The sequence below is a fragment of the Mauremys mutica genome, chromosome 16 (genome assembly GCF_020497125.1).
Source record: "Mauremys mutica isolate MM-2020 ecotype Southern chromosome 16, ASM2049712v1, whole genome shotgun sequence".
In the NCBI taxonomy this organism is placed as follows: Eukaryota; Metazoa; Chordata; order Testudines; family Geoemydidae; genus Mauremys; species Mauremys mutica.
Window position 1 is genome coordinate 29,761,969 of NC_059087.1, and position 27,325 is coordinate 29,789,293.

The following is a 27,325-nucleotide window of genomic DNA, read 5'->3' on the forward strand; positions in this document are numbered from 1 at the left end:
GTGGGCATATCTCTGCCCTGCTCCCTGCCTCAGTTTCCCCATCTGTAGCATAGGGATAGTAATACTCACCCACCTCATGGACTAGAGGCTTTGTTCGCTCCGGTTTCTACAGAGTATTGGGGTCACCAGGGTGGAGGACACTGGCAGCACTTTCATTATTAGCTATTCTGGGGAGCTCACCACAGCCTGCTGCCATGGAAATGACTGCCACAAGCGGAGCAAAGTCCAGGATCTAGAACTGCTGGGGCACATGGGCAAAGGCCAGCAGCAATCGGGACATGGGTTCCTCTTATCGTATGGGCTGGAATGAGACCCACCCAGCTCATTAGCAGGGCTCTGCTCTCTGGCCTATGTTGTGCAAAGGCCCTTTGTTTTCTGCTTGTGTATATATAAATTTCCCAGGAATTTATCTGCGTTTGTCCAAAATTTAACAAATGGGTGAAAGTGGGTAAAAACTGAAAAGAAAGCGCAGTGGGTTGGGGGTGCTAGGTATTACTGGGGGCCAAGAGGGAGAGGGAGGGGAGTACTGATGATGCAGCAGTCAGGTGGCCTCAGCTGCTGAGACCCGGCTCCCTGCCCCTCTCGCTTCCCCACTGTGCAGAAAAGGGAAGCAGACGGCAGGTGAGGAGGAGGCTCTGTCAGGCAGGTGTCCGGCCTCATGGGGTGCAACCGTGACTCCCTGAGTGCCAAGTTCCTGCTGGCCTCCCCCGCAGAGGAGGGTAACTATCAGCTGGTGGCTGCTGCTGCTGTGCCATGGGGGAGAAAGACGGGCAGGGAGCCTGGTCCTGGCAGCTGAGACCACCGGCACAGAACCCTGTCCACGGCCCCTGCTGGACAGAGCCCACTGCTGGCAGCAGGGCAGGGCGGGGTCACGAGGGTGCTCTGTCCGGCAGGGGGCCAGTACTCATGGGTTACAGCCTACTGCTCCCCTCTGATACGGGGGATTTTTCAGCGGCTCTGTTCTGTGTAAGGCCTATAGCTGGGCTGCCAGCACGAGCTAAAGCAGGGAGAGAGCGGAATTAAACATGTGTAAAATAACAGAAGTAGGGGGGTGAGAGTGAATCATGGCGTCAGGATACACTGACATGTTTATTGACGAGGGTGGGTGGGTTTAGGTGGCTAGCCATGACAAGATGGCGGTCACAAGCAGTCAGAGTCGGAGAAATCCAAAATGGAGGCCTGGGAGAGATTTGGCCAAGCAGGCAGACTGAGGTGAGGCAAAGGGCCCTCCAAAACCTGAAGGGGGACGGGGGCAGTTAAGCATAACACAGGTTCTCAATCAGGTCCGGCATCTAAGGCGCAGGTCTTCAATCAGGTCTTTGATTGACAGATAGTCTTAAACCTGATTGGTGAGAACAGGGCGTGGCCCACCCAAATCTGAGCAGGGGTGTAGTGCTGCCACAGTGGCCCAGAGCATCATTCGGGCACCTGAAATCCAGGACGGAGCACGGGCAGGGCTGGGGCCCCCTGAATCCACAGGCTGGGAGGAGGTGACTCATCTCAGGCAGGGGCTGTGCCTCGTGAGGGCAGGTCTGGGGCTAGTGCTGGGGCCAGAGCAGGGCTGGGCCGGGCGCCCAGGGGTGTGGCTGGGCTGGGCAAGGGCAGCTGCACGGACACAGCAACGCTGGCAGAAAAGGGAGGCATGGCTAGCCGGGCGGATGGATACCAAGCCGGGGTCGGAGCAGAGCTCGAGCCCTGGCAGTGCCCCCCTTTGCCACATGGGCAGCCTGTGCGCCCCAGGCAGCCTCGTCGTCTGGTGCCCGCTGAGCAGTAAGGACTGGCTGGAGAGGCCTCCCGATCCCTCCTGCACCCCATCCCCATCCCTGTGCCCCTAGCTCCAGGCTCTGCTATGCCCCCCACTTCTGCTGCCTCACCCATGTCGTGTGCCCCCCTGGGTCCTGCCCCTTCCCCCAACTCCAGCCCTTGGCCTCTGCTCCCCCTGGCCCCAGCCCCAGTTTTCCCTTCCCACTTTGGATAAACTTTCTCTCTTCCAAAGATGGCGAGGCCCAGGGAACCTGTTTCCCTGACTGGGTGTCCTGCGAGGTGGGGTAGCCTTTGGAGTCTGCTCAACTGAAGGGGGGGAGGGGAAGGTCCAGTGCATATTATCCCCCCTCTGCCCTAAGGAATGTGGGGAATGTTCAGCCCGAAGAGGGGAGACCTCTTTTACCCCAGCAGCTACCCACACTGGTGGGTCCTTACCCCATGCACGCGCCCAGCTCGGCAAGTGAAGCCCTGTGTCTGGGGCACCAGGGCTAGGAAGAGGGCGTGGCGTCGTGGGAGAAGCTGAGCTCGCATGGGCTGTTGGGGCCCACCCAAACTTCCACTCCTAGCTACACCACTGGGTGGGAAGGCTTAGGATTGTAAAAATAACCAATCAGAATAGGCCAAAATCTATCTCTAAGGTACAGAGCTGACAGGCTTGAGTGAGTGTGAGTGGAAGGCACCGGAGTGAACATTAGGAGAATCAGAATCTGAAAGATAAGGGCTGAAATCACTGAAGAATGAAGGCAGAAGCAGTAGCAGTGACAACATCAGTCCTGGCAGATCAGAAGTCCCTAGACAGAGCAGAGGGAAAGAGGACTGTGGGGAAGTATCACCATGACTCTCACATAAAGAATAACGAGAATGTATGAAGGGGTGTGTTTGAGATAATAAAGCTGGATAGTTGGGTACGTATGTTTTAGTGTGTATAGTCTTTAATGTTTAAGAACTGGCTGTCAGCATCCTCTATGTGACTGGCCATCGCGTATAGAATGTAACCATTTAAAGCTATTTTCCAATTGTAGGATATTGCAAGTCTGGGTACTTCAATCTGTACCTGTGCTATAGAGTTTGTTATTTTGTAATATGTGTCTTAAATGGTAAGAACTTCTGTTTTTGTTTCTTTAAATATGTTTTAGATTTACTGTGTTAGGGTATGTTGTGATAAATAAAGGTTATTTTTGTTTTCAAAGAATTACGGCCCGAGTGTCAATCCTTGGAGCGGAAGGCTATATCCAGTCCTTCCAAGGGTCAACAGACCTAGTCTATTCTGGGGAGTCTTCCAAAAGTTGGAGAGAAACCCGCTGGTAAATCCGCTAGGGTGGGCCTTTCACCTACCAAAACCACACAAATTGAGGATTAAGCTGCAACTATAGGCAAGCCATTGTAGGAGTGACTGGAGTCTGGTTTTGAGGGGGTAACACTCCTGAGCCCGGTGCTTCAGAGTGGCCCTGTCTGCTTCGCTTGAGAAAAATACCCGGGTCCCAAAAAAGTAAAAAAAAAATTTGGGGAAATCAATAAAATCCAGAAATTCCTGGGAAATTTTTTGAGAAAATCAATAGCTACCAAAATTGAAGGGTCTTGGTTCTGCAGGAGCTCAGGCTAGATGATCACAATGGTTCCTTCTGGCCTTGGAATCCATGGCTCTATTACACACATCCAGGTGGGTCAGATTTCACCCTCCCTCAAACCATGACCCACCCACTCCCCCTGCCCCGTGGGGAGCAGTTACCTCGATCACCCTGGTGAGATTCTCCACTTCCTTCTGGAAGGAGGCGGCTTGATCCTGGAGGGCCCTGGCCTTCACCTGCTCCAAACTCTCTGCGAACTGAGAAGACAGACATGAGAATGGGGAGCCTCTGCCTTTAGACACGGGACAAGGAGCCCTTGAGGCTCTTCCTCTCTGTCTGGAAGACCCTTTGATCCCAGGCAGTGCTCGATGGAGAACGACTGGCTTCCTTGACATTACAATGCATTTAATGTACTGACAACACCACAGCTTCACCCTTAAATAGCTCTCCTCACCCAGGCAGCTCAGAATGCGTCACCTGCCCCACTGTACAGGTGGGGAAACTGAGGCATAGAAAAGTGAGGGGACATGGACAGGTGCTCTGTCTAGGACCACGCTGCCTCCCCACTGCAAACCCAGCTAGGTGCCTGGCCAAAGGAGAACAAGTTAGAGAAAGAGGGGACCATTCAGCCAATTCGACATCCAAGACTTCACCCCTACTCCAGTGCATGAGCTCATCTGCCACATCACACGACTCACCCCACTGAGACACTGACATGTGGGGATGGCCTGCCTGGAGGCTATTGGTGAGAGAGACAGGGGAGTGATGTACCTAGGTCCTCCCAGCACTTTGCAGGTACTCCTCACGGCACAAGCCAGCTTGCTGGAGGACATGCCAACAACAGTCACCATGTCAGCTGCACTCACATCTGGAGGGAACATGGCACATGAGTATGGGACTGTGTGATACAAACCTCCTGGAGCTCCTGCTGCTTCAGACACTGCAGCTCCTCCCTCTGCTGGGCCCACTCCAGCTCCTACAGCACAGAAAACAGCACCTAGCCACACTGCACACCCTGCAATCCAGCCAGCCCCCATGTTCCCTCCTGCCGATGCCCAGAGCCCCATAACTGCACGGCCACAGAGTCCACGGGGCTGGCAAGAATCCTTAGCCTCAGAGTCCTGGCTAGACTCCACTTCAGGTCATTACATTCCTCCCACCCAAGCTACTGCCCTGTCCCTTTACTGGATCCAAGGCAGGAGAACCTTTAAACTGCTATGCAGCATAGCTGTGCCCTGGAAAACAGCAGCTGCGTCCATTCCAGAGGTGGCTGCATTTCAGTGAAGGCTGAAAAGAAGGGATCTCTGCGCCAACGTTTCTCCAACAGCGAGTGCCGTTCTTTCTTGTGTGCCATCAATACAGTTGCTACCGAGTTCCAGTCAGCTACCCTGGAGTAAACCCACAGGAAGCAATGGGGCTCACCAGGTGTCAGCGGGGGCCTAGCTGAAAGATTGTGGCGCTACCCAGGTGTTTTGCAAGGCCATCATCAGTGACCTTTAGTGCAGGCAATGATGTGTGAGAAGAAAAGAGCCCAGCTCGACTTGCAGATCCCCAGTTAATGTTGCAGGTTGGGCAGTGAGAAAAATAATTTGACTGGTAAACTGGGCACGTTTGATATAGAAATTATTGAGACAACAAACCAGGACATTTCATGATGCCCCTTTTAGCCATTTTCAGAGCTGTCCAATAAAACTACTGTCTCATCTCACTTCCCATCCTCCTTAAATTTGTGTATATACAGTTCAATATACCCAGACCTCCTTTTTCATTCTTATTGCTACAAGCATGAAGAAAATTCTGGTCCATGAGTAACTGAAAGACGTCATGTGATACATCAACACATTATTTCCTTGGAGACACTGAACACTGACTAGACCAATCAGACCAGAGATGCAACTACTTTATCCTGGTACAGCAGCCAATCAGACTGTACATGCCAAACTGTTCCTAACTGACTTATCAGAAGTCAATAATAGGGGTTGGTTTTTTTTCTGGGTCTTTTATGGCTCACCCACACATGGAGTTATTCCAGAATAGCTACTGCGCTTTCAATTCACCCGCCTTACTCCAAATTAGCTTTCCAATGTAGACAAGTCATAGAATCATAGAATATCAGGGTTGGAAGAGACTTCAGGAGTTCATCTAGTCCAACCCCCTGCTCAAAGCAGGACAAACCCCAACTAAATCATCCCAGCCAGGGCTTTGTCAAGCTGGGCCTTAAAAACCTCTAAGGATGGAGATTCCACCACCTCCCTAGGTAACCCATTCCAGTGCTTCACCACCCGCCTAGTGAAATAGTGTTTCCTAATATCCAACCTAAACCTCTCCCAGTGCAACTTGAGACCATTGCTCCTTGTTCTGTCATCAGCCAGAACAGTCTAGATCCATCCTCTTTGGAACCCCCTTTCAGGTAGTTGAAGGCTTCTATCAAATCCCCCCTCACTCGTCTCTTCTGCAGACTAAACAAGCCCAGCTCCCTCAGCCTCTCCTCATAAGTCATGTGCTCCAGCCCCCTAATCATTTTTGTTGCTCTCTGCTGGACTCTTTCCAATTTGTCCATATCCCTTCTGTAGTGGAGGGAGGGGGGCAAAATAGGACGCAATACTCCAGATGAGGCCTCACCAGTGTCGAATAGAGGGGCATAATCACTTCCCTCAATCTGCTGGCAATGCTCCTACTGATGCAGCCCAATATGCCCTTAGCCTTCTTGGCAACAAGGGCACACTGCTGACTCGTATCCAACTTCTCATCCACTGTAATCCCCAGGTCCTTTTCTGCAGAATTGCCACTTAGCCAGTCGGTCCCGAGCCTGTAGCAGTGCATGGGATTCTTCTGTCCTAAGTGCACTCGTCTTTGTTGAACCTCATCAGATTTCTTTTGGTCCAATCCTCCAATTTGTCTAGGTCACTCTGGACCCTAACCCTGCCTTTCAGTGTATCTACCTTTCCCCCAGCTTAGTGTCATCCGCGAACTTGCTGAGAGTGCAATCCATCCCATCATCTAGATCACTAATGAAGATGTTGAACAAAACCGGCCCCAGGACCGACCCCTGGGGCACTCGGCTGCCAACTAGACATGGAGCCATTGATCACTACCCGTTGAGCCCAACGATCTAACCAGCTTTCTATCCACCTTATAGTCCATTCATCCAATACAGACTTTTTTAACTTGCTGGCAAGAATACTGTGGGAGACCATATCAAAAGCTTTACTAAAGTCAAGGAATAACACATCCACCGCTTTCCCCTCATCCACAGAGCCAGTTATCTCCTCATAGAAGGCAATTAGGTTAGTCAGGCATGACTTGCCCTTGGTGAATCCAGGTTGACTGTTCCTGATCACCTTTCTCTCCTCCAAGTGCTTCAAAATGGAGTCCTGCTCCATGATTTTTCTGGGGACTGAGGTGAGGCTGACTGGTCTGTAGTTCCCCGGATTCTCCTTTTTTAAAGATGGGCACTACATTAGCCTTTCTCCAATCATCCAGGAGTCCTCCATTTTAGCTCCCCTTTAAAACACTGGTTGCAAAATAATATCATTTAAGAATGTGTGACCCAAAAGGGGAGTGTTCTGATACTGTTGTTCAGCGTGGACGTAGCAACACGCGCACAGACTCCTTATTTCAGAGACTATCGAGATTTATCGTCCCCCTCCTGGTAACCACCGACCGACAGGAAGGCAAGTTTAATATTTACTTCTCTCAGGCTGATGCCAGTTCCCCCTCCTCCACTTTTGGCCCAAACACTGGGGATGGGTGCGCTGCATGCTGGGGCCAGGAATCCCGAGGCTGCCAGTGTCCCCGTTCTGTGGGGTCAGTGGCCACTGGACCTGCGCAGTAGGGAATCCAATGGCCCAAACTGCCCCAAAGCCCCCTGCCGGTGGCCACACAGAGCAGCCCAGAGTAGCTGGGCCACATACTTGGTGCAAAGACCCCTGGACGTTCCCTTAAATTCCAAACTGAGCAGCTCCACTCCCTGACATGGGGCAGGAGCTGCACCTTTATGAATAAAAACCATTCAGCTAGGTGGGGGGGGGGAAAAGAAGGAATGAGAAGAGCAAGGGGTGAGGGAGCCGTTCATGCACAGAAGCCCCCCGCCCAGCCCAGGCTGGGCTGCTTAGGGCTGGTACCTTCTCCTGCTGCATCTTCCCCAGCTGCCTGGCATGTTCCTCTCTCAGGTTCTCCATAGCACGTTGCTGCGCTTCCTTCTCAGCCGTCAGGGCACAGACGACCTCTCGCAGCCTCACCAGCTCCAGCTCCTTCTCCGACAGGATCTGCTCCAGAGCAGAGCGTCTCAGCTCCTGCTCCGTCTCCCGCACTCGGAGGTGTCGGATCTGCCCACTCAGAGCTGCTGCCTGCTTCTGGAACAGAGAGCTCTGTGTAACCATCACAAACCGGCACGGGCTCCAAGAGGGTCTGGGGGCCGCTGGTGTCTGTAGAAGCACGAGGCGGGAGTCAGAGAATCATTCAAACAAGGGGTGGAAGAGGCCAAGCACAGCTGAGTTCATCTTCTGCATATGCCAAGGCATGATTGTCCCCTCTACCAGGGGCCACAGCTACATCCTGGGCACCAGGAACCACCAATGGGGCAGAGCTGCCAGCGCCCAGCAGGAGAGGAAAGGACAGGGGCAGGGGCGGCTCCAGGCCCCAGCACGCCAAGCTCGTGCTTGGGGCGGCATGCCGCAGGGGGCGCTCTGCCAGTCCCCGGGAGGGCGGCAGGCGGCTCCGGTGGACCTCCCGCAGGCGTCCCTGCGGAGGGTCCGCTGGTCCCGTGGCTTCGGTGGAGCATCCGCAGGCACGTCTGCGGGAGGTCCACCGGAGCCGCGGGACCGGCGACCGGCAGAGCGCCCCCCCGCAGCGTGCCGCCGTGCTTGGGGAGGCGAAATGGCTAGAGCCGCCCCTGGACAGGGGGGCAGGAACAAGACAGGCAGGCAGTATAGCACGGGGCAGCCGGGGACCAGGCAGCAGGGGCCAAAGGGGAGAAGGAGGAATGGAACAGAAGGGTGGGAGGAGAGGAGGAGACCCGAAGAAAAGCTAAAGGAGACAAAGCGCTGAGCAGTTTTCATAAAGGACCAATCCCTTGGTGCCTTAGAGACAGTTAAAGATCCATCAGCACCTGCCTCTTACAGCCCCACTGCACATTGGCTGCAGGTACTGTGACCAGTGGGACACGAAGTGGATCCGGGCGATGCCCCATGGGAGGGGAGGCGGGGTCCGGGCGATGCCCCGTGGGAGGGGAGGCGGGGTCCGGGCGATGCCCCGTGGGAGGCGAGGCGGGGTCCGGCCAATGCCCCGTGGGAGGGGAGGCGGGGTCCGGGCGATGCCCCGTGGGAGGGGAGGCGGGGTCCGGCCGATGCCCCGTGGGAGGGGAGGCGGGGTCCGGCCGATGCCCCGTGGGAGGCGAGGCGGGGTCCAGGGGATGCCCCGTGGGAGGCGAGGCGGGGTCCAGGGGATGCCCCGTGGGAGGGGAGGCGGGGTCCGGGCGATGCCCCGTGGGAGGGGAGGCGGGGTCCGGCCGATGCCCCGTGGGAGGGGAGGCGGGGTCCGGGCGATGCCCCGTGGGAGGGGAGGCGGGGTCCGGGCGATGCCCCGTGGGAGGGGAGGCGGGGTCCGGCCGATGCCCCGTGGGAGGCGAGGCGGGGTCCAGGGGATGCCCCGTGGGAGGGGAGGCGGGGTCCAGGGGATGCCCCGTGGGAGGGGAGGCGGGGTCCGGCCGATGCCCCGTGGGAGGCGAGGTGGGGTCCGGGCACTGCCCCGTGGGAGGCGAGGCGGGGTCCGGGCACTGCCCCGTGGGAGGGGAGGCGGGGTCCAGGCACTGCCCCGTGGGAGGGGAGGCGGGGTCCGGGCACTGCCCCATGGGAAGCGAGGCAGGGTCCGGGCACTGCCCCGTGGGAGGGGAGGCGGGGTCCAGGCACTGCCCCGTGGGAGGGGAGGCGGGGTCCGGGCGATGCACCGTGGGAGGGGAGGCGGGGTCCGGGCGATGCCCCGTGGGAGGGGAGGCGGGGTCCGGGGGATGCCCCGCGGGAGGCGAGGTGGGGTCCGGGCACTGCCCCCTGGGAGGGGTGGCGGAGTCCGGGCACTGCCCCGTGGGAGGGGAGGCGGGGTCCGGGCGATGCCCCGTGGGAGGGGAGGCGGGGTCCGGGCACTGCCCCGTGGGAGGCGAGGCGGGGTCTGGGCAATGCCCCATGAGATGCGAGGCAGGGTCCGGGCGATGCCCCATGGGAGGGGAGGCGGGGTCCGGGTGATGCCCCGTGGGAGGCAAGGCGGGGTCTGGGCGATGCCCCGTGGGAGGGGAGGCGGGGTCCGGGCGATGCCCCGCGGGAGGGGAAGCGGGGTCCAGGCGGTGCCCCATGGGAGGCAAGGCGGGGTCCGGGCGATGCCCCATGGGAGGGGAGGCGAGGTCCGGGTGATGCCCTGTGGGAGGCGAGGTGGGGTCCGGGCGATGCCCTGTGGGAGGGGAGGTGGGGTCCGGGAGACACTGTCTATTAAGGCGTATTTCACATTATGGAAACATCGGCAGACCCCGGCTGCAGGGCTGTGAACCTCCAGTCTGACCCCCCCTAGCAATGGGGTTCTCATCTCTCCCGTCGGGGGCTAGATACAACTCGCTGCTGGCAGAGGTCTCCCGGCAGATCTGCCTTCACCCCGTTATTCTTCATGCCCCACCAGTTTCACCACCCAACTCCCACCAGGCCCGCACGGGGACAGGGGCAGCCCTGGGCACCCGTGTGTGTGCGTACACACCCCTCTCTATTGGAAGTGGAAGGGGGTGTGGCATACAAAGGGGGACAGTTTCTTAAACCTACCAAGCAAACCTCCCACCTTCCATTGCTCCTGCTCCCCTCCCTCCCCATGTGAAACCCTCTGACCTGAACCTGGGCTTCCCTCACCCTCTCCAGCTCCCTGAGCTGCAGTCTCAGTCGCGTGGTCTCCTCCTGCAGCTCCGTCCCCTCTGCCGTCCTCTCCTCCAGCTTGTTCTGAGCTTCCTCCAGGCACTGCAGCCGAAAGAACGCACACAATTCACACCCCAGGGCCAGGCAGGAGCGCGTCACACAGCCGCTGTTCAGACGGGGGCGACCCCCCCACTCACAGCGATGACAGCGGCCGGGTCATTCCCACCAGAAGGTCTTGCGGTGGGGAGAGACACTGGGCTCTGCTGTGAGTTATACCTCAGCCATGAGACGCTGCCTCCAAGGGAATCCTCTCCTGTGTGGCTGGGGGACAAGAGAACTATTTACAGCTCTCTGAGGCAGGGACTGTGTCTCTGTGCTGTATCTGCAGCGCCTAGCACCGCGGGGGTCCTGGGCTGTGACTGGGGCTGCGAGGTGTGACTGAAATTCAAACAATAAACACTATGGCTGGGAGGCCCTCCCAGCTGCTGGGGAAACAGACGGCCCCTGAAGAATTACAGGTGCAGCCCAGATCTCATTCGCAGCACGCAGGATAGGGGAAGGACCCAGCCCGACATGGGGGTCCTTTGCTCTGCAGACACCACCTGCTTCCAGTGGAGTCTGGGAGGCGGCACCAGGCGCCTTCCCACCAGACAGCAGCGCTTCAGAAGCAGCCGGGAACCCCGGGGAGCTCAGCTACCTCCTGCAGCTCCTCGATCCTGGCTCTGGCTGCCCGCTGCTCAGAGAACAACTCTGCCTTGCAGCAGCTCAGCTGGCGCTCCAGGAAGGACAAGCTGCCCTCCAGGTGACGCACACGGGCCTTCAGCTCCTCCCGCTCGGCCGCTAGTGAGGAGACCTGGGAAATGAGCAGAAGATGGGATCGCCTGGCCCCCATGTGTCCACAGCGCTGCTTCCTGGCCCATGGAAACCCAGCAGCCTGGCCTCCCGACCGTGCAGTGAGAGATCCCCTTATCCCCGCAGTGGGCAATGGGGTTTCCCCAGCCCTCCCCTCCCTACTCCATCCCTCTGCCCTTCTCGCCTTTGCCTCCTGTTCCCCCTCCCACCTGCAATGTGGACACTGCTCCTGCAATCCCCCATGGGAACCATCTGACCCACTGGCCACCCTCGGACCCCCGCCCTCACCTCAGCCTGGAAGGCCCCCAGCTGGGTGCTGTGCATGGTGGAGCGCTGCTGTCTCAGCACACTCAGCTCCTTCTCCAGCTCGGGCAGCTCCCGCAGGCACGAGTCCCGTCTGTACTGCAGCAGCAGCAGGTCTGCCCTGTGGGAAGACGGTGCCGACACCCTCAGAGAGGCAGCACGCTTCGGGCCCGGGCAGCTTGCTGAGGGTCTGGAGGAAAGGGCAGCGTGCAGAGGCAAGTGGTCCCAGCATGCACTGCTCCCTCTGGGTCTACGCACGGGCTGCTGAGATCACGAGGGAGCGTAGGCAACAGGGCCATCTGGCCTCCATGTGCCACAGGGTGGCTGCCATCGGCTCCAGTGAGTGCCAGCCAGAGGTGGCCCCCAGGCTCGCCCAGCACGTGCCAGCGCAGCCCTCCGCTGGGCAAAGTGCCTGTGTCATTAACGGGCTAGGAGCGAGCAGTTCCTGGGCCTGCTCCTGCTCCCACTGCTCTGGATAGGCATTTTGCTATTGGCTTCAGTGACAGCAGGCCCATATGTGCAAGACAACTCGCCACCCCCGTCCAGCATTGGCCTGCCAAGGTCCCTGTGTGCCCAACCTCACCCCAGGTACCTGGCTTCATCCGCTTTGCTCCGAGTCTCCTTCAGGCAGGACTCCAGCGTCTCCGCCTCCTTCTGGCTCCTCTCCAGGGCCCCACGCAGTGACTCCAGCTCCTGGACCGCGCGCTGGGAGCAGAGGGGAGGAAAGGTGTCAGGAAAGGCACGTGTCCATCTCCCTGCCCTGCCACCCAGGCCTTCGCCTCGCCACAGGCCGAGCCCACTGCTGCGTCCCCACAGGCCCAGGTGCTGAATGGGAGCGGAGTCCAGGCGGGACGGGTCTCCCCAGACAGCGACACACACGAGTGTTGCTCATGAGTAATGCGAGCATGGATTGGACCTCTCCCTTCCCCTGGCAACCCAACAGCAGCGCTCAGACAGGACTCTCCTGCTGACAGATCCAAATGCTTGGGGTCCTTCAGCAAGAACTTCACCACGATGGGCCTAGGGCTCTATAGCTTCCTGCCTTGCTCTGACAGGGCCAGCAGGACAGATCCTCCCTGCAGGCCCCAAGTGGGTGCTGTGGGGAGGGGCTGGAGCCCATCAGACCCCTCCACTAAGAAGCAAGAACATAGGCCCAGGAAGAGGCCAGGCTGCCCCTGCCACAGGGAAGTCCCCACCCGCCTGGCTAGATTATACAGGAAAAGAGCTTGCCCTGTCTGGGGCCATCACCATGGTATGTGGGCACCACAGACTCCATGTCAGGCCAGGTTTTACACTTGCTGGCCCGGCTACGTCACTTAGGATGGGAGGTTTTTATGCCATAGCTGTGCTGGCAAAAGCCCCGGTGTAGGCTCGATTCTACCTGCCAAAAAGGGCTTTTGCCAGGATTGCCCCTTTGCTCACTGAACTGGAATAAGCTGTACCAGCAAAGGCCCTTTTTCTCCAGTATACTGCATCTCCAGTAGGAGGGTTTGCCAGTATAGCTAGTACCAGTATAACCAGTATAACCAGTATAGCTAGACTGGCAAAACTCTTGAGTGTAGATTAAACCCAAGTCCCTGCCAAGTCCTGGCCAGGTGCTTTCTCCAAATCCCACGTGTCCCAAGGCCTCCTTCCCAGTGCTGTCAGCTGTCCCAGGACAAACAATGTGCAAACACTGTAGGAGCCCCAAGAAGCATGTGGTCGAGGGCTGAGTTTAGCAGGAGACCAGCAAAAGACAGCAGGTCCATGCATGACTCAGGCTGCTCCATCCTGGGAGTCAGTTCTCTCACCCACACTCCAAGCCTCCCTTCTCCTCCCTCCGTGGCTGGAGCTGCGGGGTGCTGATCCCGTCTCCATGCCAGCCCCTTGGTCCCATCAGTAACTCTGCCCTCACGAGCCACACCCTGCCTTGCCCCAGCAGCAGCCACCACCTCTGGACACGAAGTGCATGTGAACAAGGGGGTGACCCAATGGCTCTGATGGGTCCCTGCAGGCAGCTGGTTTGCAGCACTGTGCAATGTCTCTGCCCTGGCGCCTCTCTGCTGGATGGGGCTGCTGGGAAAATACCTTTTTCTGACCCAGGATGTCACTCAGGGACAAGTCAGCCTCGTGTAGCTGGGATTTCCTCTGCAACAGCCTCTCCTCTTCAGCGCCCAGGTCCTGTGCAACGAATCAAACACACAGCTCTGACCTACCCAGCTCTTCCCCGGAGCCCCTTCCAGCAGCTGACACCTCAACAGCTTCTCTTATGCAAATAGCGGACAGGTCCTCTTCCCTGAGTTCCCACGTTACCGTCCAACCAAGCCCTGTGTTTGCTGTTGTGCACGTGCATCAAAGCACAGCCTTTGCATACATGACCATGTGCAAGGGGACAGAATCCAGCCTGCATGGGCAAACGGAGGTTACTTATCTGTAACGGGGAGTTCTTCGAGACATGTGGTCCCTGTCTGTATTCCACGTGGGTGACCATGCGCGCCATACACCCGAGTCCTGAAACTCTAACAAACAGTGTCCGTTGGCCTCTTTTCCTCGTTTTCCTCGTGCTCCAGACTGGGGCATAAGAGGCAGTGTGGGCTGATGCCTCTCCAGTTCCTCTTCGTACCACGAATCCAGCAGGATTTGAAGCAGAGGGGACGGAGGGTGGACAGTGGAATACAGACAGGACCGCACACCTCGAAAAACTCCCAATTACAAGTAACTTCCCTTTCTTCTTCGAGTGCTGGTCCCTATGTGTATTCCATGCATGAGTGATTGACAAGCACTATTCAGATGGGAGGGGGTGCAGGGGTGCCAGCAAGGAAGATGCTTGAAGTACTACAGGTCCCACTGCTGCATCCACAGCGGCAGCCTGAACCAGTACGTAATGTTTTGTGACTGTGCGAATGGAACTCCAGGTAGCTGCTCTGCCATGGTCCAGCAATGGCACTTTCTGCAGCGATGCTGTGGAGGCAGCTTGTGCTCTCCTGGAGCGTGCCCTTTGGATGGATATGTGCTAATTGATAGCACCCAGAGATCCATCAGGAGATTCTCAGAGAGGATTTTGCTTCTCCTCGCAACCTTTCTGCTATGGGAAGAAATAGCCTAGGTGATCTGCTGATAGATTTGGTCCTTTGCAGGTAGAGCTGTACGGCGTGTCTGAGTCAAGGGAACGAAGTTTCCTCTCCTCTGCAGAGGAATGGGGTTTCGGGAAGAAAACAGGTAAGTGGATAGTGTGGTTGACATGGCATTCAGAAATAACCTTGGGGAGGACGTTAGGTTGTAGACGGAGAGAGATATTTTCCTGGTGATGAACAGTGTGATGGGTCTGCCATGAGGGTTCCCCTCTTGCTCAGCCTTCTGGCTGAGGGAATAGCCACTAGGAATGCAACTTTCATGGACAGGTGGGCCATGGAGCATGTTGCCAAGGATTCAAACTGTGGCCTGATGAGTGGTGACAGCCTGAGATTGAGGTCCCATTGAGGGGTAGGTTTGATGATTGGCAGAAAGATCCTAACTAGGCCTTTCATGGATGTCACTGCTGTAGGGTGAGTAAAGATGGAATATCCACCTTCTGGCGGAAGGAAGGCACTGATTGCTGCAAGATGGACCTGCAGCAAGCCAATGGAAAGACCTGAGCTCTTCAAAACAGGAGGTGATCTAAAACAACTGGGATCCTTGCAGAATTTCGAGGTAGCACCTTATGCTGAGCCCAGGTAGAAAACTGTCTCCATTTAGCTAAGTAGCAGGTGCTAGTTGAGTCTTTCCTACTTTGAATAAGAATAGCTTGGATGGGTGCTGAGCAAGCATGTTCTAGTTATGATCCCCACCCAGACACCAGGCCATGAGGTGGACGGGGTCTTGATTGGGTGTCTGATTCTGCCCCCTTGCTGAGGAAGGCGATCTGGGAAGGGGCAGATTGTGATAGGAGGATGGACCAACATCCTCAGGAGCTCCGGAAACCAAAACTGCCTGGGCCAGATGGGTACTAGGAGAATGTCTCTGGCCTTGTCTTGATGGATCTCTCGTAAGCCCTGTGGGAACGGAGGAAAGGCACCTCTGGGATTGTGTGTCCATGGCAAATGGAGACCATTGCCCTGGGGGCTGTGACCCACAGCTCCTGTGGAGCAGTACAAGGAAAGCCTGTTTATTTGGGATACGAAGAGATCCCACTGAGATGTTCCCCGAGTGAATATCTCGCTCAGGGAAGAGCTGTGCATCTCCCACTCGTAAGCCGCAGAGAAGTGTCTGCCCAGGTTGTCTGCTAAAGAGTTTTGGGCACCCAGAAGGTAAATGGCTTGGATAGTGATGCAGTTTCTGATGCACTCGTTCCAAAGCCTGACTGCTTCTAGGCAAAGGGGGAGAGACCTTGCTCCGCCCTGTCTGTTTATGTAAAAGACTGTGGTGATATTGTCTGACATCACATGGACATGAAGAGATCGAATGAGCAGGAGAAGATCCCGCTTGCCGGGCGGGCTGCCCTCAGCTGCGTAGATCGATGTGGGTCCAGGGACCCTGTTCATAGAGGCTGTTCAAGTGAGCTCCCCAACCCATAAGGGATGTGTCGGTTACGATGGCGGAGAGTGACGAAGGGGACACCAACTCTGGCTCAATCCGGGTTCGACTGCCCGGTAAGAGAGGCAATGGCCCTGGCAGGACCAGTTACCCTGGTGTCGACGCACTCCCTGTCTGGTGAGCAGACAGACAGGAGCCCGGCTTGTAGGCAGCCTCGCTGAAGCCTGGCGAACGGTGTCACGTGGCTTAGAAGACAAAGGCACATCCTGACCACAGTCAGATTGCTCATTAGCTGCCACCTGTCCGTGGGGAGGAAAGCTCTTGGGCAAGGAGCCCAGTGTTACCACGATCAAGTTTATCCTCTGGGTGGGGGTTACAAGGGACTGTTCTTTGTTCACACGCTTGCTATCAGGGCAAAGCCAAGACACACACCTCATGACTATGCCGGGGGCTGAGCCTCTCGACGCAGCATCCACCACAGCATGAAGGGAATCTTAGCCACTAACGTGCCCTCTTCTAAGGGAGGCTGAACCTGGGCTGTGTCATCAGGGGGAAGCTTATCCTTAAAACTGGCCAGGCTGGTAAAATCCTATTCGCTAACAAGCCCCGATCGATAGCAATACAGAATTGCAGGGAAAGGAGCTTTCTTCCCAACAGGTCCAACCTCGTCAAGGCCTTATCAGCAGGGGTGGGTTTGGGATGATGCAATTTTGCTCTCTTCACAGCTGCCTGTAGCACCAGCGAGCTGGATGCTGGGTGCGAGAAAAGAAATTCTGCCCCTTTGGCAGAGACAAAACAGTCTCTCTCGGCGTTTTAGGCGTGGGGGCGCGGGAGGCAGGGTTATGCCACACCACTCTGGCTGGCTCCCTGATGGCCTCGTTAACCAGATGTGCCACCTTGCTCAGACCTGTAGGCTGCAGAATAGCCAGGAGCTGGTGCGGGAAGTCCTGGACCTCCTCTGGAGGTCATTGGCTATCCTCCGAAGCAGCTCCTGACACTGCCTATGGTCGTCCAGCGGAGAGGGTGAGGATGAAGTGATGGCTTCAGCCAGAGAGGAGGACAAGATTCCTGTCGGTACCTGCAAATCTGGGTCTCTGTCCTCCTCCTCGTACTCTGTCGGATCTGGTGAGTGCCGAGTAAGAGAGGTGTGGTAGGATTCATGGACAGATCCAAGGCATCTCCCATAGGGGCTCCAGGGCCCCCAATGTGGCCAAAAGAAGGGATCGACTAAGTGGGGCGACCCCACGGCATCGGGTACCAGTGGTCCCTGAGGAAGTCACATCAGGGAGGATGGGGCTCAGATCTCTGTGAGGAGATGACTGAGCAGCCAGCACATCCGATTTCTCTGAGTCTGAGAACTGCTCTCCCTCCAGCGGTGGAGAGGATGGTACCAGAGGGTACATGCTCCTGCCTGGCAGATGGAGAGGGGATGGCTCCAGTGACACGGACGCAGGTTTGTCCTCTGGCATAGCAATGTCTCTCAGAAGGACTGGGTCAGTGAGGAGAGGAGACTGGGGATAAGGGAAGAAAATATCCTCTGGTGTAACGTAGGTGTCCAGACAACCCGGTGGTCAGGGCCAATGGTTCCAACATGCCCCAGGAAGCTGTAGCCGGGCAGGGTCCTAGGAGGATGGGCCGGCACGGAGGAAGAAGCAGGCCCAACACTTCTGGATGGAGCCGGCAGGTTTCAGTCCTTGTGATTCACAGCCGGAGCCACCGAAGGTACCGACAGATCCTTCTTCTTCTGCACTTTACCCTCCAGCCTGGGGCATAGGCGGCAGGTTTGTATAATTTTTGGTGGGGCCCAAAATGGTGGTGCCCCCCCGCTCCCGCCCTGTAAGCCGCTATAAAATGAAGCTACAACGCGTCAGTGCCACAAGATTACAAGGTTGGAGAAGGGGTAGGGGGTTCCAGGGGCCAGTCAAGGGACAAGGAGCAGGGCGGGTTGGATGGGGCAGAGGTTCGGAGGGGCAGTCAGGGGACAGGCAGCAGTAGGATAGGCATGGGAGTCCAGGGGGTTTATCAGGGGACAGGTAGGGGGTGGGGTCCTGGGGGGAAGTTGGGTGGGGTCTCAGGAGGGGGCAGTTGGGGACAAGGAGAAGGGAGGCTTAGATAGGGGCTGGGGTCCCAAGGGGCAGTTAGGGGCAGTTGTCTCAGGAGTCGGTAATCGGGGGACAAGGACCAGTGGTGCTTAGATAGGGGGTGGGGGTCCTGGGAGGCAGTTGGGACAGGGGTCTGGGGAGGGGGCAATCAGCGGCCAGGGGCTGGGATTTAAAGGGCTCTGGGCTCCCCGCGGTTGCAGGCAGCCCGGAGCCCTCTGATTCCCAGCTGGGGCTGGGATTTAAAGGGCTCTGGGCTCCCCGCCGCAGCGGGCAGCCCAGAGCCCTCTGATTCCCGGCCGCGGCTGGGATTTAAAGGGCTCTGGGCTCCCCGCCGCAGCGGGCAGCCCAGAGCCCTCTGATTCCCGGCCGCGGCTGGGATTTAAAAGGCTCTGGGCTCCCCGCCGCAGCGGGCAGCCCAGAGCCCTCTGATTCCCAGCCACGGCTGAGATTTAAAGGGCTCTGGGCTCCCCGCGGTTGCAGGCAGCCCAGAGCCCTCTGACTCCCGGCCGCGGCTGGGATTTAAAAGGCTCTGGGCTCCCCGCTGCTGCCGGCAGCCCAGAGCCCTCTGACTCCCGGCTGCGGCTGGGATTTAAAGGGGCGAAACCTAGCTCCAAATATTGGTGGAGCAGAGCCCCTGATTGTGAATATTCCTGGGGCTTTAGCTCCACGAGCCCATATAAGTTGGCGCCCATGGCCTGGGGGTATTTCACGGTCCTGGACCCCTGGGATTTGCATGTGAAGGCTTGTCCAGCCTGGGCGGGCTCGGGAAGGGATCCCTTCTTTTATGGACAGATTTGGGGGGATCTGATCATGAGAGAGTCATGAGAGTTCCCCTTAAACTCATGGGAAGCTTGGGAAGAAGAGGCCAGGGCTTAGCAGCTGTGGACTCTGTTCCTAAGCTCGTGCTCAGAGGGGCTCTGCTCATCCGATGGGGCAAATGTACAGGAGGGTCTCCCTGGCCTGGATCAGAACGAGGCCTCATACAGTGTTTCTTTAATCTAAGCTCATGAGCTTGGCATGTTCGCAGCGGAAAAGAGTGACAGATGCACACTTTGCAGAATTTGTATTTCACCCAACCAGCAGAGACTGCGCTGATGCTCGTCACTCACAGAGGAGGAGCGAGCACAGGAGACACAATTCTTGAACCTGGAACCCTGGGCATAGTCTCCGGTGTGGGGGGAAAACTACCTACGCTAACTATCCTAAAACCGCTAGCTCCGTTAACATAAAAACTACAAACTAGTTACAAATTGATTGACCAAGTATTAAGAATAAAAGCTGGAGACATCTGTGGACAGAGGCACTTCGACTCGGGGCAAGCGGCAGTGAGAAGGAACTGCAGAGACGTCGGCTCGCGCTGCCCCTTGTGCCCTGGGCCGGGGCCACGAGGAGAACCACTGTCAGACATGGCTTGTTAGAACTTCCGGACTTGGGCCCACGGCGCGCAAACACCCCCATGTGGGATACACACACGGACCAGCTCTAGCACCAGCATTTCCCATCTCTGGAGCGCTGAATTCTGCAGCCGTGACCGCGTTCTTCCCATGCAGTTACTTTGGGTGGAATAATACTTAGCTCTGATATAACCCCAAAGGCTCCAGTGTTATCAAAGGGTGGGCAGCATGTTATCCTCACTGTAAACTAAAGGTCAGCGGGGTTAAGTAACTCGCCCAAGGCCATGTGGGGAGGAAGTGTCAGGAGTGGGACTAGAAGGCAGTCACCAGACCCCCAGCACCCTGCTCTTACTGCTGGACCACACTGCTACTGCCATGGTACAGGAGCCAGGATTGCTACACTGCGCTTTCCTACGTCGCTGGTGGGCTCGCTGCGCTTGCCTGGGTTTCCAGAATAGTGCGTAGCTCCATGCGCCGCTAGGGTCTCATGCAAGAGCTGCCTTGGAACAATTCTCTGCACTTACTCGTGTCAATTTCAGGCAGCTCCGCTACCTGCCCCAGTCCCCACCTTGCAGCCCTATTTGCAGTGCAGCCACCATCCCAACACCCCTGGGAGAATCACCCTCTGCCACAGGACAGCACCTGGTGCTCCGTGCAGGCTTCCTTCCTGGTACCCTCCCAGCTGGACTCTGCCCTGCTTGGCATTGGGCTCCACCTCGCAGGGCTGCTGCTCCTCCAGGCGGCGCTGCCACGAGACCACAGGAACTCCTCCTCCTCCTCCTCTTCGTCAGTGACTGCACTGCTGGAGCCCAGGCACCTGCAAGAGCAGCAGCAGCTAATGCAGGGCAGACAGGCCACCCCTTCTTCGTGCCCAGCCTCCAAGTGCCTGGCGTGGGCAGGCTCTGTGCTCCAAGGGCAAGTGGAGGTGCCAGTGTCCTGTGCCTCAACTAAGGATCAACGCAAGGGGGAGCGTCCCGCCTGGGAGAACTGCAGCCGGCAGTGGGGATTGTCAAAATGGCCCAGAGCTGCTGATGCAGGACTGGAGGGGACGGTGTCTAGGACTGAAAGCTGGGGGAACCCACTCTGCATGAGCCAGTGAAATGACACTGCATTAGCTGGGGGACCTGGATGTAGGCTTGTGTCAGCAGCTCTTGACCATTTCAGAATTCACATCTCAGCTGGTGGCTGCCTGGAGCAGCTGAGTCGCCTGCTCAGACCAGGTTGTGGCTTTCAAAAAAACAACAACCCAAAAATGCAAGAGACTTGCATGGTGTCATGCAGGGTGCAGCGGAGCCTAAGACAGAATCCTGGTTTCCCAACCCTCTGTACTAATCACTACATCATCTTGCTCCAGTGCAGTCTCACTGCCACTGCTGGAGTCAGGATGAGCAGAGACATGCAGGATAAATGATATGGAAAAAGGGTGAACAGTGAGGTGGCAAAATTTGCAGACAATACAAAATTACTCAAGATTTGCAGACTGCGAAGAGTTACAAAGGGATCTCACAAAACTGAGTGACTGGGCAACAAAATGGCAGCTGAAATTCAATGTTGATTGTAATGCACATTGGAAAACATAATCCCAACTATACATATAAAATGATGGAGTCTAAATTAGCTGTTACCAGTCAGGCGAGAGATCTTGGAGTCACTGTGGATAGTTCTCTGAAAACATCCATTCAATGTGCAGCAGCAGTCAAAAAAAAGCGAACAGAATATTGGGACTCATTAGGAGAGGGATAGAGAATACAACAGAAAATCTCATATTGCCTCTATATAAATCCATGAGATGCCTTCACCATGAATGTGCGGAGTTCTGGTCACCCCATCACAGAAAAGTTATATTAGAATTGGAAAAGGTTCAGAGAAGGGCAACACAAATGATTAAGGGGGGTGGAACGGCTTCCATATGAGGAGAGATTAATAAGACTGGGACTATTCAGTTTGGAAAAGAGACGACTAAGAGAGGATATGCTAGAGATCTATAAAATCATGACTGGTGTGGAGAAAGTGAATAAGGAAGTGTTATTTACTCCTTCTTGTAACACAAGAACCAGAAGTCACCCAAAGAAATTAATAGGCAGCAGGTTTAAAACAAACCAAGGGAAGTGTTTCTTCACACAATGCACAGTCAACCTGTGGAACTCCTTGCCAGAGGATGTTGTGAAGGCCAAGACTATAACAGGGTTCAAAAAAGAACTAGATAAGTTCCTAGGGGCTAGGTCCATCAATGGCTATTAGCCAGTAGGGGTAGGGATGCAACCCCATGTCCCTGAACCTCTGACTGCCAGAAGCACCTGGCATTGGCCAATGTCAGAGCCAGGACACTAGGCTGAGCAATACGGCTGTTCCTGTGTGCCTGTCTGCAGGGTTTGGCGTGGCACTGTGGCAGGTTGCAGTGCCACAGGCAGCGGGAGCCCTGGCGTGAGTCTCCACAGGACCATCACTGCTTAGCATCGCACCAGGGGCCGAGCTGGTCTCATCAGCACTTACCCCAACGAGTCTCTCCGTGGGCAGCGGGGCCCCTTGGTGCTGCGGCCTGGAGCTGTTTGGAGAAGAGAAACATTGAGTCTCCACAGCAATAGTAGAGTAGCTCCTGGGAAAGCAAGTGCAGCCCAGAGCCAGCAGGAGGAGCTGTGGAGCCCTGTGGGGAGGCAGCAGGAGGAGCTGTGGGGAGCAGGGAGTCAGCCTGGACTTGGTCTCTGAGCCACCCCGCTAAGGCAATCGCCCCTAACAGCATGTGGCTAACGCAGCAGGGGTGGAGGGGGGGCAGCAGCTGGGATCCCAGCAGCAAGGTGTGACTGCTGGGGGCGGGGGGGACAGGGTGCGATCCGCAGAGAGAACAGAGCAGGCACAAACAGTCACAGCTGCAAGGGGCAGGTCCATCCCCACACCCCCACAGCAGCTCCATCGCCCTGCGACAGCGAGAGCAGGGCCGGGGGCAGAGAGAGGCTGGTCCGGAGGAGACACAAGGGGGATTCACTGTGGGCACTGACGAGCCCCCTGGGGAATGGCCGTCTGGCTGAGCCCCGGGGCCGTACCTCTCCGGCGGCCGATGGCCTTGCGGAGGTGAAGCTGGACTGTCTCCGTCCTCACCGAGTCCAGGTCACTGTCGATGGTGACTGTGTCGAAACTGGTGACGGGGACCCCTGAAAGAGGATGAATGGGGGATGGGAGAGATGCCAAACCCAGCTGACCCCAGAGTGAGGGGGGTTTCCCTGCCTTCCTCTTACCAAACTGAACCTGTGATCAGGGGTGATTCCCCTGTTCTCCCAGCCCCAGCCATGATGCAAACCCAGAGGCTCTGTCCTCTCCCAGATCCTGCATTTGTTCCACCTTCCCTGCAGTGACAAGGAGCACAGGCATCTTCCAGGGTGGGGAACCAGCAGGCGAGGCTGGGACAGGATCACCCATTTTCCAGGAGAGAGGCAGATCGATGGGCAGGCCCAGGATTGGGGGCAGGACCCAGCACTTTCCCCATGAAGCAGCAGCCAGCCGGCAGCTCCTCTTACCAGCCACATGCTTGTACTTGCAGGGCCCCGGATAGACCTCGTCCCGAGCAGGGCTCAGGCTGCTCTGCCTCTCACGACTCTCGGAGACGCCCGCCTCTGGGTCAGGACCTACAGAGAGGGTGAGAACAGGAGCCAGTAGCCAGGGGCTCCTGGAAGGCCCATGCACTCCTGTATCCTGGGTTGGGCGGGTGTGTGTGTGTGGGGGGAGCAGAGCTGCTGGTAGCACAGGCCCACCGGCCCCCCAGCAACCAGGGACCAGGCACTCAGCATGAGGAAGAAAAGTGATCAGGAACAGTCAGCATGGATTCACCAAGGGCAAGTCATGCCTGATCAACCTGATTGTCTTCTCTGACGAGCTAACTAGCTCTGTGGATGAGGGGAAAGCAGTGGACATGTTATTCCTTGACTTTAGCAAAGCTAATATGGATATTAGGAAACACTATTTCACTAGTAGGGTGGTGAAGAACTGGAATGGGTTCCCTAGGGAGGTGGTGGAATCTCCTTCCTTAGAGGTTTTTAAGGTCAGGCTTGACAAAGCCCTGGCTGGGATGATTTAGTTGGGGTTGGTCCTGCTTTGAGCAGGGGGTTGGACTAGATACCTCCTGAGGTCCCTTCCAACCCTGAGATTCTATGATCCTATGAGGCACCAGGCTGAATGTCCAGGCAAATCGGGGGCCAGGAGGAACTCTCCCCTCAGCACTGAGCAGGGATGGGAGTCGGGGAGGGGGGGGGTTAAACAGGAAAGCAGGGGTGGCTCTAGCAGCCGCAGTCCTTCCCTTCACGGTGCCCCAGCTCCCTCTTCCAGAGACAGGGTGCTTGGACCAGCACATTGTGGGGCCCCATCTGTCACCCCTTTCCAGCTGCCTACCCACCCCAGAATCCTTCAGCTTCCTGCCCCAGGGAACTGACCCTTCCTCCCGCTCCTGGAATCCATGGGGCCCTGCCCAGCCCCCAACCACTCCTGCTGCTGGGTTGGCCCTGCTCAGAGCTTCAGGCCCTGCCCGAGCGTTACACCACCAAGCTCCCTCGGAGAGGAGCAGGGGGGTCCCCTTGCCCTGCAGTGCAGGGGCCAGTCACAGTCACTTTCCCTGCACTGCCCTGAGCACAGGCCAGTCTCCTGCTAACGCCCCCCTTGGTGGGGACAGGGGCGGGACCAGGACATGCCCTTCCCTTTGCACCAGGCGAAGAGCTGGCCAGACACAGCAGTGTCCTCTGGCAAAGCACGGCAGGTGCTCCAGGCAGGGCTGTGTCACAGCACACAGAGCCGCAGGGACCCAGCCCCAGGGTCCTCCCTGCCTTACACCTCTCCCCTGCTCCGCTCCCACTCTGCCGTCCCGTCCCTGCTCTCACGCCGGCAACCCCGGCCCTGTGTTGCCACGGCCTCCTCTTCCCCCCCCCCGCTCCCCCTGCTGCCAAAGCAGGGACAGCCAACCAGCCAGCGCTGCTCCGGGGACTGGGGGCACTGGGGGAAGACGGGGGATAGGAACAACTGGCTGGGTCTGTTTCATTCGCGGCACGGCAGAAACGCAGGCGGGTATCCCTGCCCCAGGGAGGGTAGCCCCAAGCACCTTTCCCTGCTAGTGCCCCAAGAGGTGGCGCCGTGACCGGGACCTGCCCATCCCCTCTGACAGACTGGCCAGGTCCCCGGGGCGTTGCTGAGCTTGCAAGGATGCCAGTGATCACTGGGACTGTGACACTCCCTGGGGAGTTTGTCAGAGCCCTAACGAGCCAGGAAGAGTCCACAAGAGCCTCCATCATCTCACCGCAATGGCCAACGCAGCCCCCACTGTGCTGTCACAGCGTCGTTCCCGCCCCCTGTACTGTCACTGCTCCCCCAGGTGCTGATCCTGAGCTTCCCAGACACGCTGACGCCCTCCTTCCTAGCTCAGCGATGAGTGTTTTCTCCCCACATAGTCAGTTCCCTGGTGACAGGGGCAGAGGGACAAGCCAGTCCTAGTTCTGGAGCCAGCCGACTCCACGGCGCTTTCAGCCCCGTGCTCCAGACTTACACAGTGTCAGGCCGTGAGCTCCCTTCTCCGCTGGCCCAGGCTGCAGCTCCCAGCTCCACCAGATTCCCTCCTCGCCTCCGCTAGCCGCAGCATGAGTGACGCCCCTTCCAGACAGTCCCCGGGGAATCACCGACCCCTGTTGCAGCAGCTCTGGGGCCTCCCTCTCAGGATCTCCTGGACCAACCCCGCCCTGCGTCACCACGCAGCCATCGCTAACCACAGCTGGGGGTGGCTGGGCGCTTTCAGGGCTACTAGCCAGCTGTGTTGTGGCACCAAACCCTTGCAAAGCTGAGCCCTGATCTCCCAGCTTCTCCGGGGGCAGCCCTTGGTCGGGGCAGGGGGATGCCATTAGCCGGGGGCTCTTCTCCCCTTTGGAGGCCAGGGAAGGGCTGCCATGGGCTGCTGTGGGAGTGGAGTGAGAGGGACTGTGGGACCAGACGTGCCCGTATGCAGTTTGTCTCCTCCCGGACGGACTCGGAGCTGTCCTCACAGGCTGGGACTCTCTGGCCCAGGCTCTTGTGCCAGCACCAGCACCCAGAGCTCTGAGGGGCTGGCTGGGACCCAGCTCCTCCACGAGCAATGGGCTGCTGAAAGGTAGGGAGTCTTCCCAGGAGTTCTGGCCCCATCTGGAAGAGCCCTCCAGGGGCCAAGGAACGCTTTCCTCCGAGGTCTCCACCCGCTCAGGCAGAGCTAGTCCGGGAGCCCGGCTTCCCATGGCGCTGGCTTTTCCCGTGTCTGTGCTGCTTGGGGTGTCCATGGTGTTGCCCCGGCTCAGCCTGGATATCCTGCCCCCCAGAGACTCCAGGCTCTCTCTCCTGGTCCTAGAGCTCGGGGACTGGGGCCCTTCCACGCTGCTGGACAAAGCCAGGGCTGAGTCCCCTTCTAGCCCCTCCTCAAACCGCTGCAGGATGTGCTGCCTCCTCGCTGCCTCCTCTGCAGCAGCCCCACACGCCTCCACGGCGGGGCAGAGACCAGCGGGCCTGGCTTTGATTCCCGTGACGCGCCCTTCCTCAGCAGGGTCTCCGGCTGGGAAACCCCCAGCTGGCACATCCCCTTCCTCATCGGAATTCACCAGGGGGTCGACCATGCCTTCCCGAAACCTGGCAGCAAAGTCCTCCGTGCAGATGGAATTCGAGTCACTCTGGTCCCCCAGGGTCTCCGGGGCTTGCTCGGAGCCAAGGAGATGCATCAGCCTCCAGCCATACTCCTCCTTCCGAGAGGGGCCGGCTTCGCCCCAGGAGGTGCCGTCCTGGTTTGCACAGCATCCTTCCATCTCTGCACAGGGGAGGGAAGTAAACAAGGAGCTGTGAGTCCCTCCCCAAACCAGCATTACTGCCAACGAGCCCCACTGGGGGACGCCGAGGGGCAGAGAAGCAGTAGATTGCTCGGCGACACACAGGAAGCCAGAGGCAGGAACAGAACCCAGGTCTCCGGAGTCTCCTGCCACGTCCTACCCATTGGGTCATGCTGCCTCCATCACCTGCCTTCTCTCTGCAGGGGACTGCACCTGCTCACTGCAGGATTCTCACACTTTCCTCTGAAGCATCTGGTGCTGGGCACCCGCAGAGACAGAATGCTGGTCAAGATGGACCTTTGCTCTGATCCTATCTGGATATTCATTTGCTCCTAGCTGCCATTTTAAAGCTTATCTGGTGTAGATTCTGTTCTGGTGGGTGGCAAACCATACAATCCTCCTCCCCCGCTTTTTCTTGTTCCTTTCTAGAAGCGTTGCGGTCGCCCACTCACGAGAGCCCATCACCGCAGTGTCTAGGAGCCAGACTACACCGTCCAAGTGCCACCCATGGTTTCCCTGCTCCTTTGTGGAGTGTTTCTTGCACACGTGGGACGGGTATTGAGGGAGGGGGCTGGGAAAGATGGGCACCATAGGCCGGCGTGTGGGAAAGCAGCTTCTGGCTTTGGTTGTCTCCAGTTTTGAGTGCCAGCATGTCAGCCCAAATCCCCCCTGCCACCACCGCATGCATCCCAGCAGCATGGCCGCCATCTTGGAGACCTCCTTGGAATGGTGGAATCTCCCTCCAGGGACCGTCAACATCGCTCGGTCACCTCTAGGGGTCACTATCTGGTAACACAAGCTCCTCCCCCCAACAGGGTCTGTCCCCATAGGGAAGGGCTCGCTAGGGGGGGCAGATCAAGGCCTAGGGCTTTGCCACTGGGCCCCTGTAACTGCTCAGATTTCGTAGCCTGCACAGGACCCATTGCACCCCGAGCCTCCCGTCCAGTCAGCATGTCACGAAGGTGTGTTTCGGCCAATCACGGCCTAGGAATAGCAAAGCAGGAGTTTTATTCCTGCGAAGCTTGTATTCCAACCAATCCTGTTGCACCTTTCTCCACAAGCTGCTCCTGCGATTGGTTATTCACTTCAAAGACCCGCCCTCAGTTAACCCCTTAGTTCCACTGGGACACGTGTTACATGGCCACCCCA

At 57.6% G+C, this 27,325-nt stretch overlaps 1 protein-coding gene across 1 annotated transcript in view; it reads right to left on the reverse strand.

Annotated features, from left to right (window-relative positions):
• LOC123351148 (trichohyalin-like) overlaps positions 1–27,325 on the reverse strand; it is a 58,793-nt gene that overhangs the window by 17,324 nt on the left and 14,144 nt on the right. Inside the window, exons 5-17 of the mRNA XM_044990353.1 lie at positions 24,883–26,157; positions 22,874–22,981; positions 22,403–22,510; positions 21,855–21,906; positions 20,004–20,178; positions 13,442–13,534; positions 11,967–12,079; positions 11,360–11,495; positions 10,917–11,072; positions 10,217–10,321; positions 7,457–7,687; positions 4,246–4,308; positions 3,494–3,589 (exon numbers count right to left, since the gene is read on the reverse strand). Coding sequence (XP_044846288.1) covers positions 3,494–3,589; positions 4,246–4,308; positions 7,457–7,687; positions 10,217–10,321; positions 10,917–11,072; positions 11,360–11,495; positions 11,967–12,079; positions 13,442–13,534; positions 20,004–20,178; positions 21,855–21,906; positions 22,403–22,510; positions 22,874–22,981; positions 24,883–26,157 — 2,711 coding nt within the window. The remainder of the gene's footprint in view (positions 1–3,493; positions 3,590–4,245; positions 4,309–7,456; positions 7,688–10,216; positions 10,322–10,916; positions 11,073–11,359; positions 11,496–11,966; positions 12,080–13,441; positions 13,535–20,003; positions 20,179–21,854; positions 21,907–22,402; positions 22,511–22,873; positions 22,982–24,882; positions 26,158–27,325) is intronic.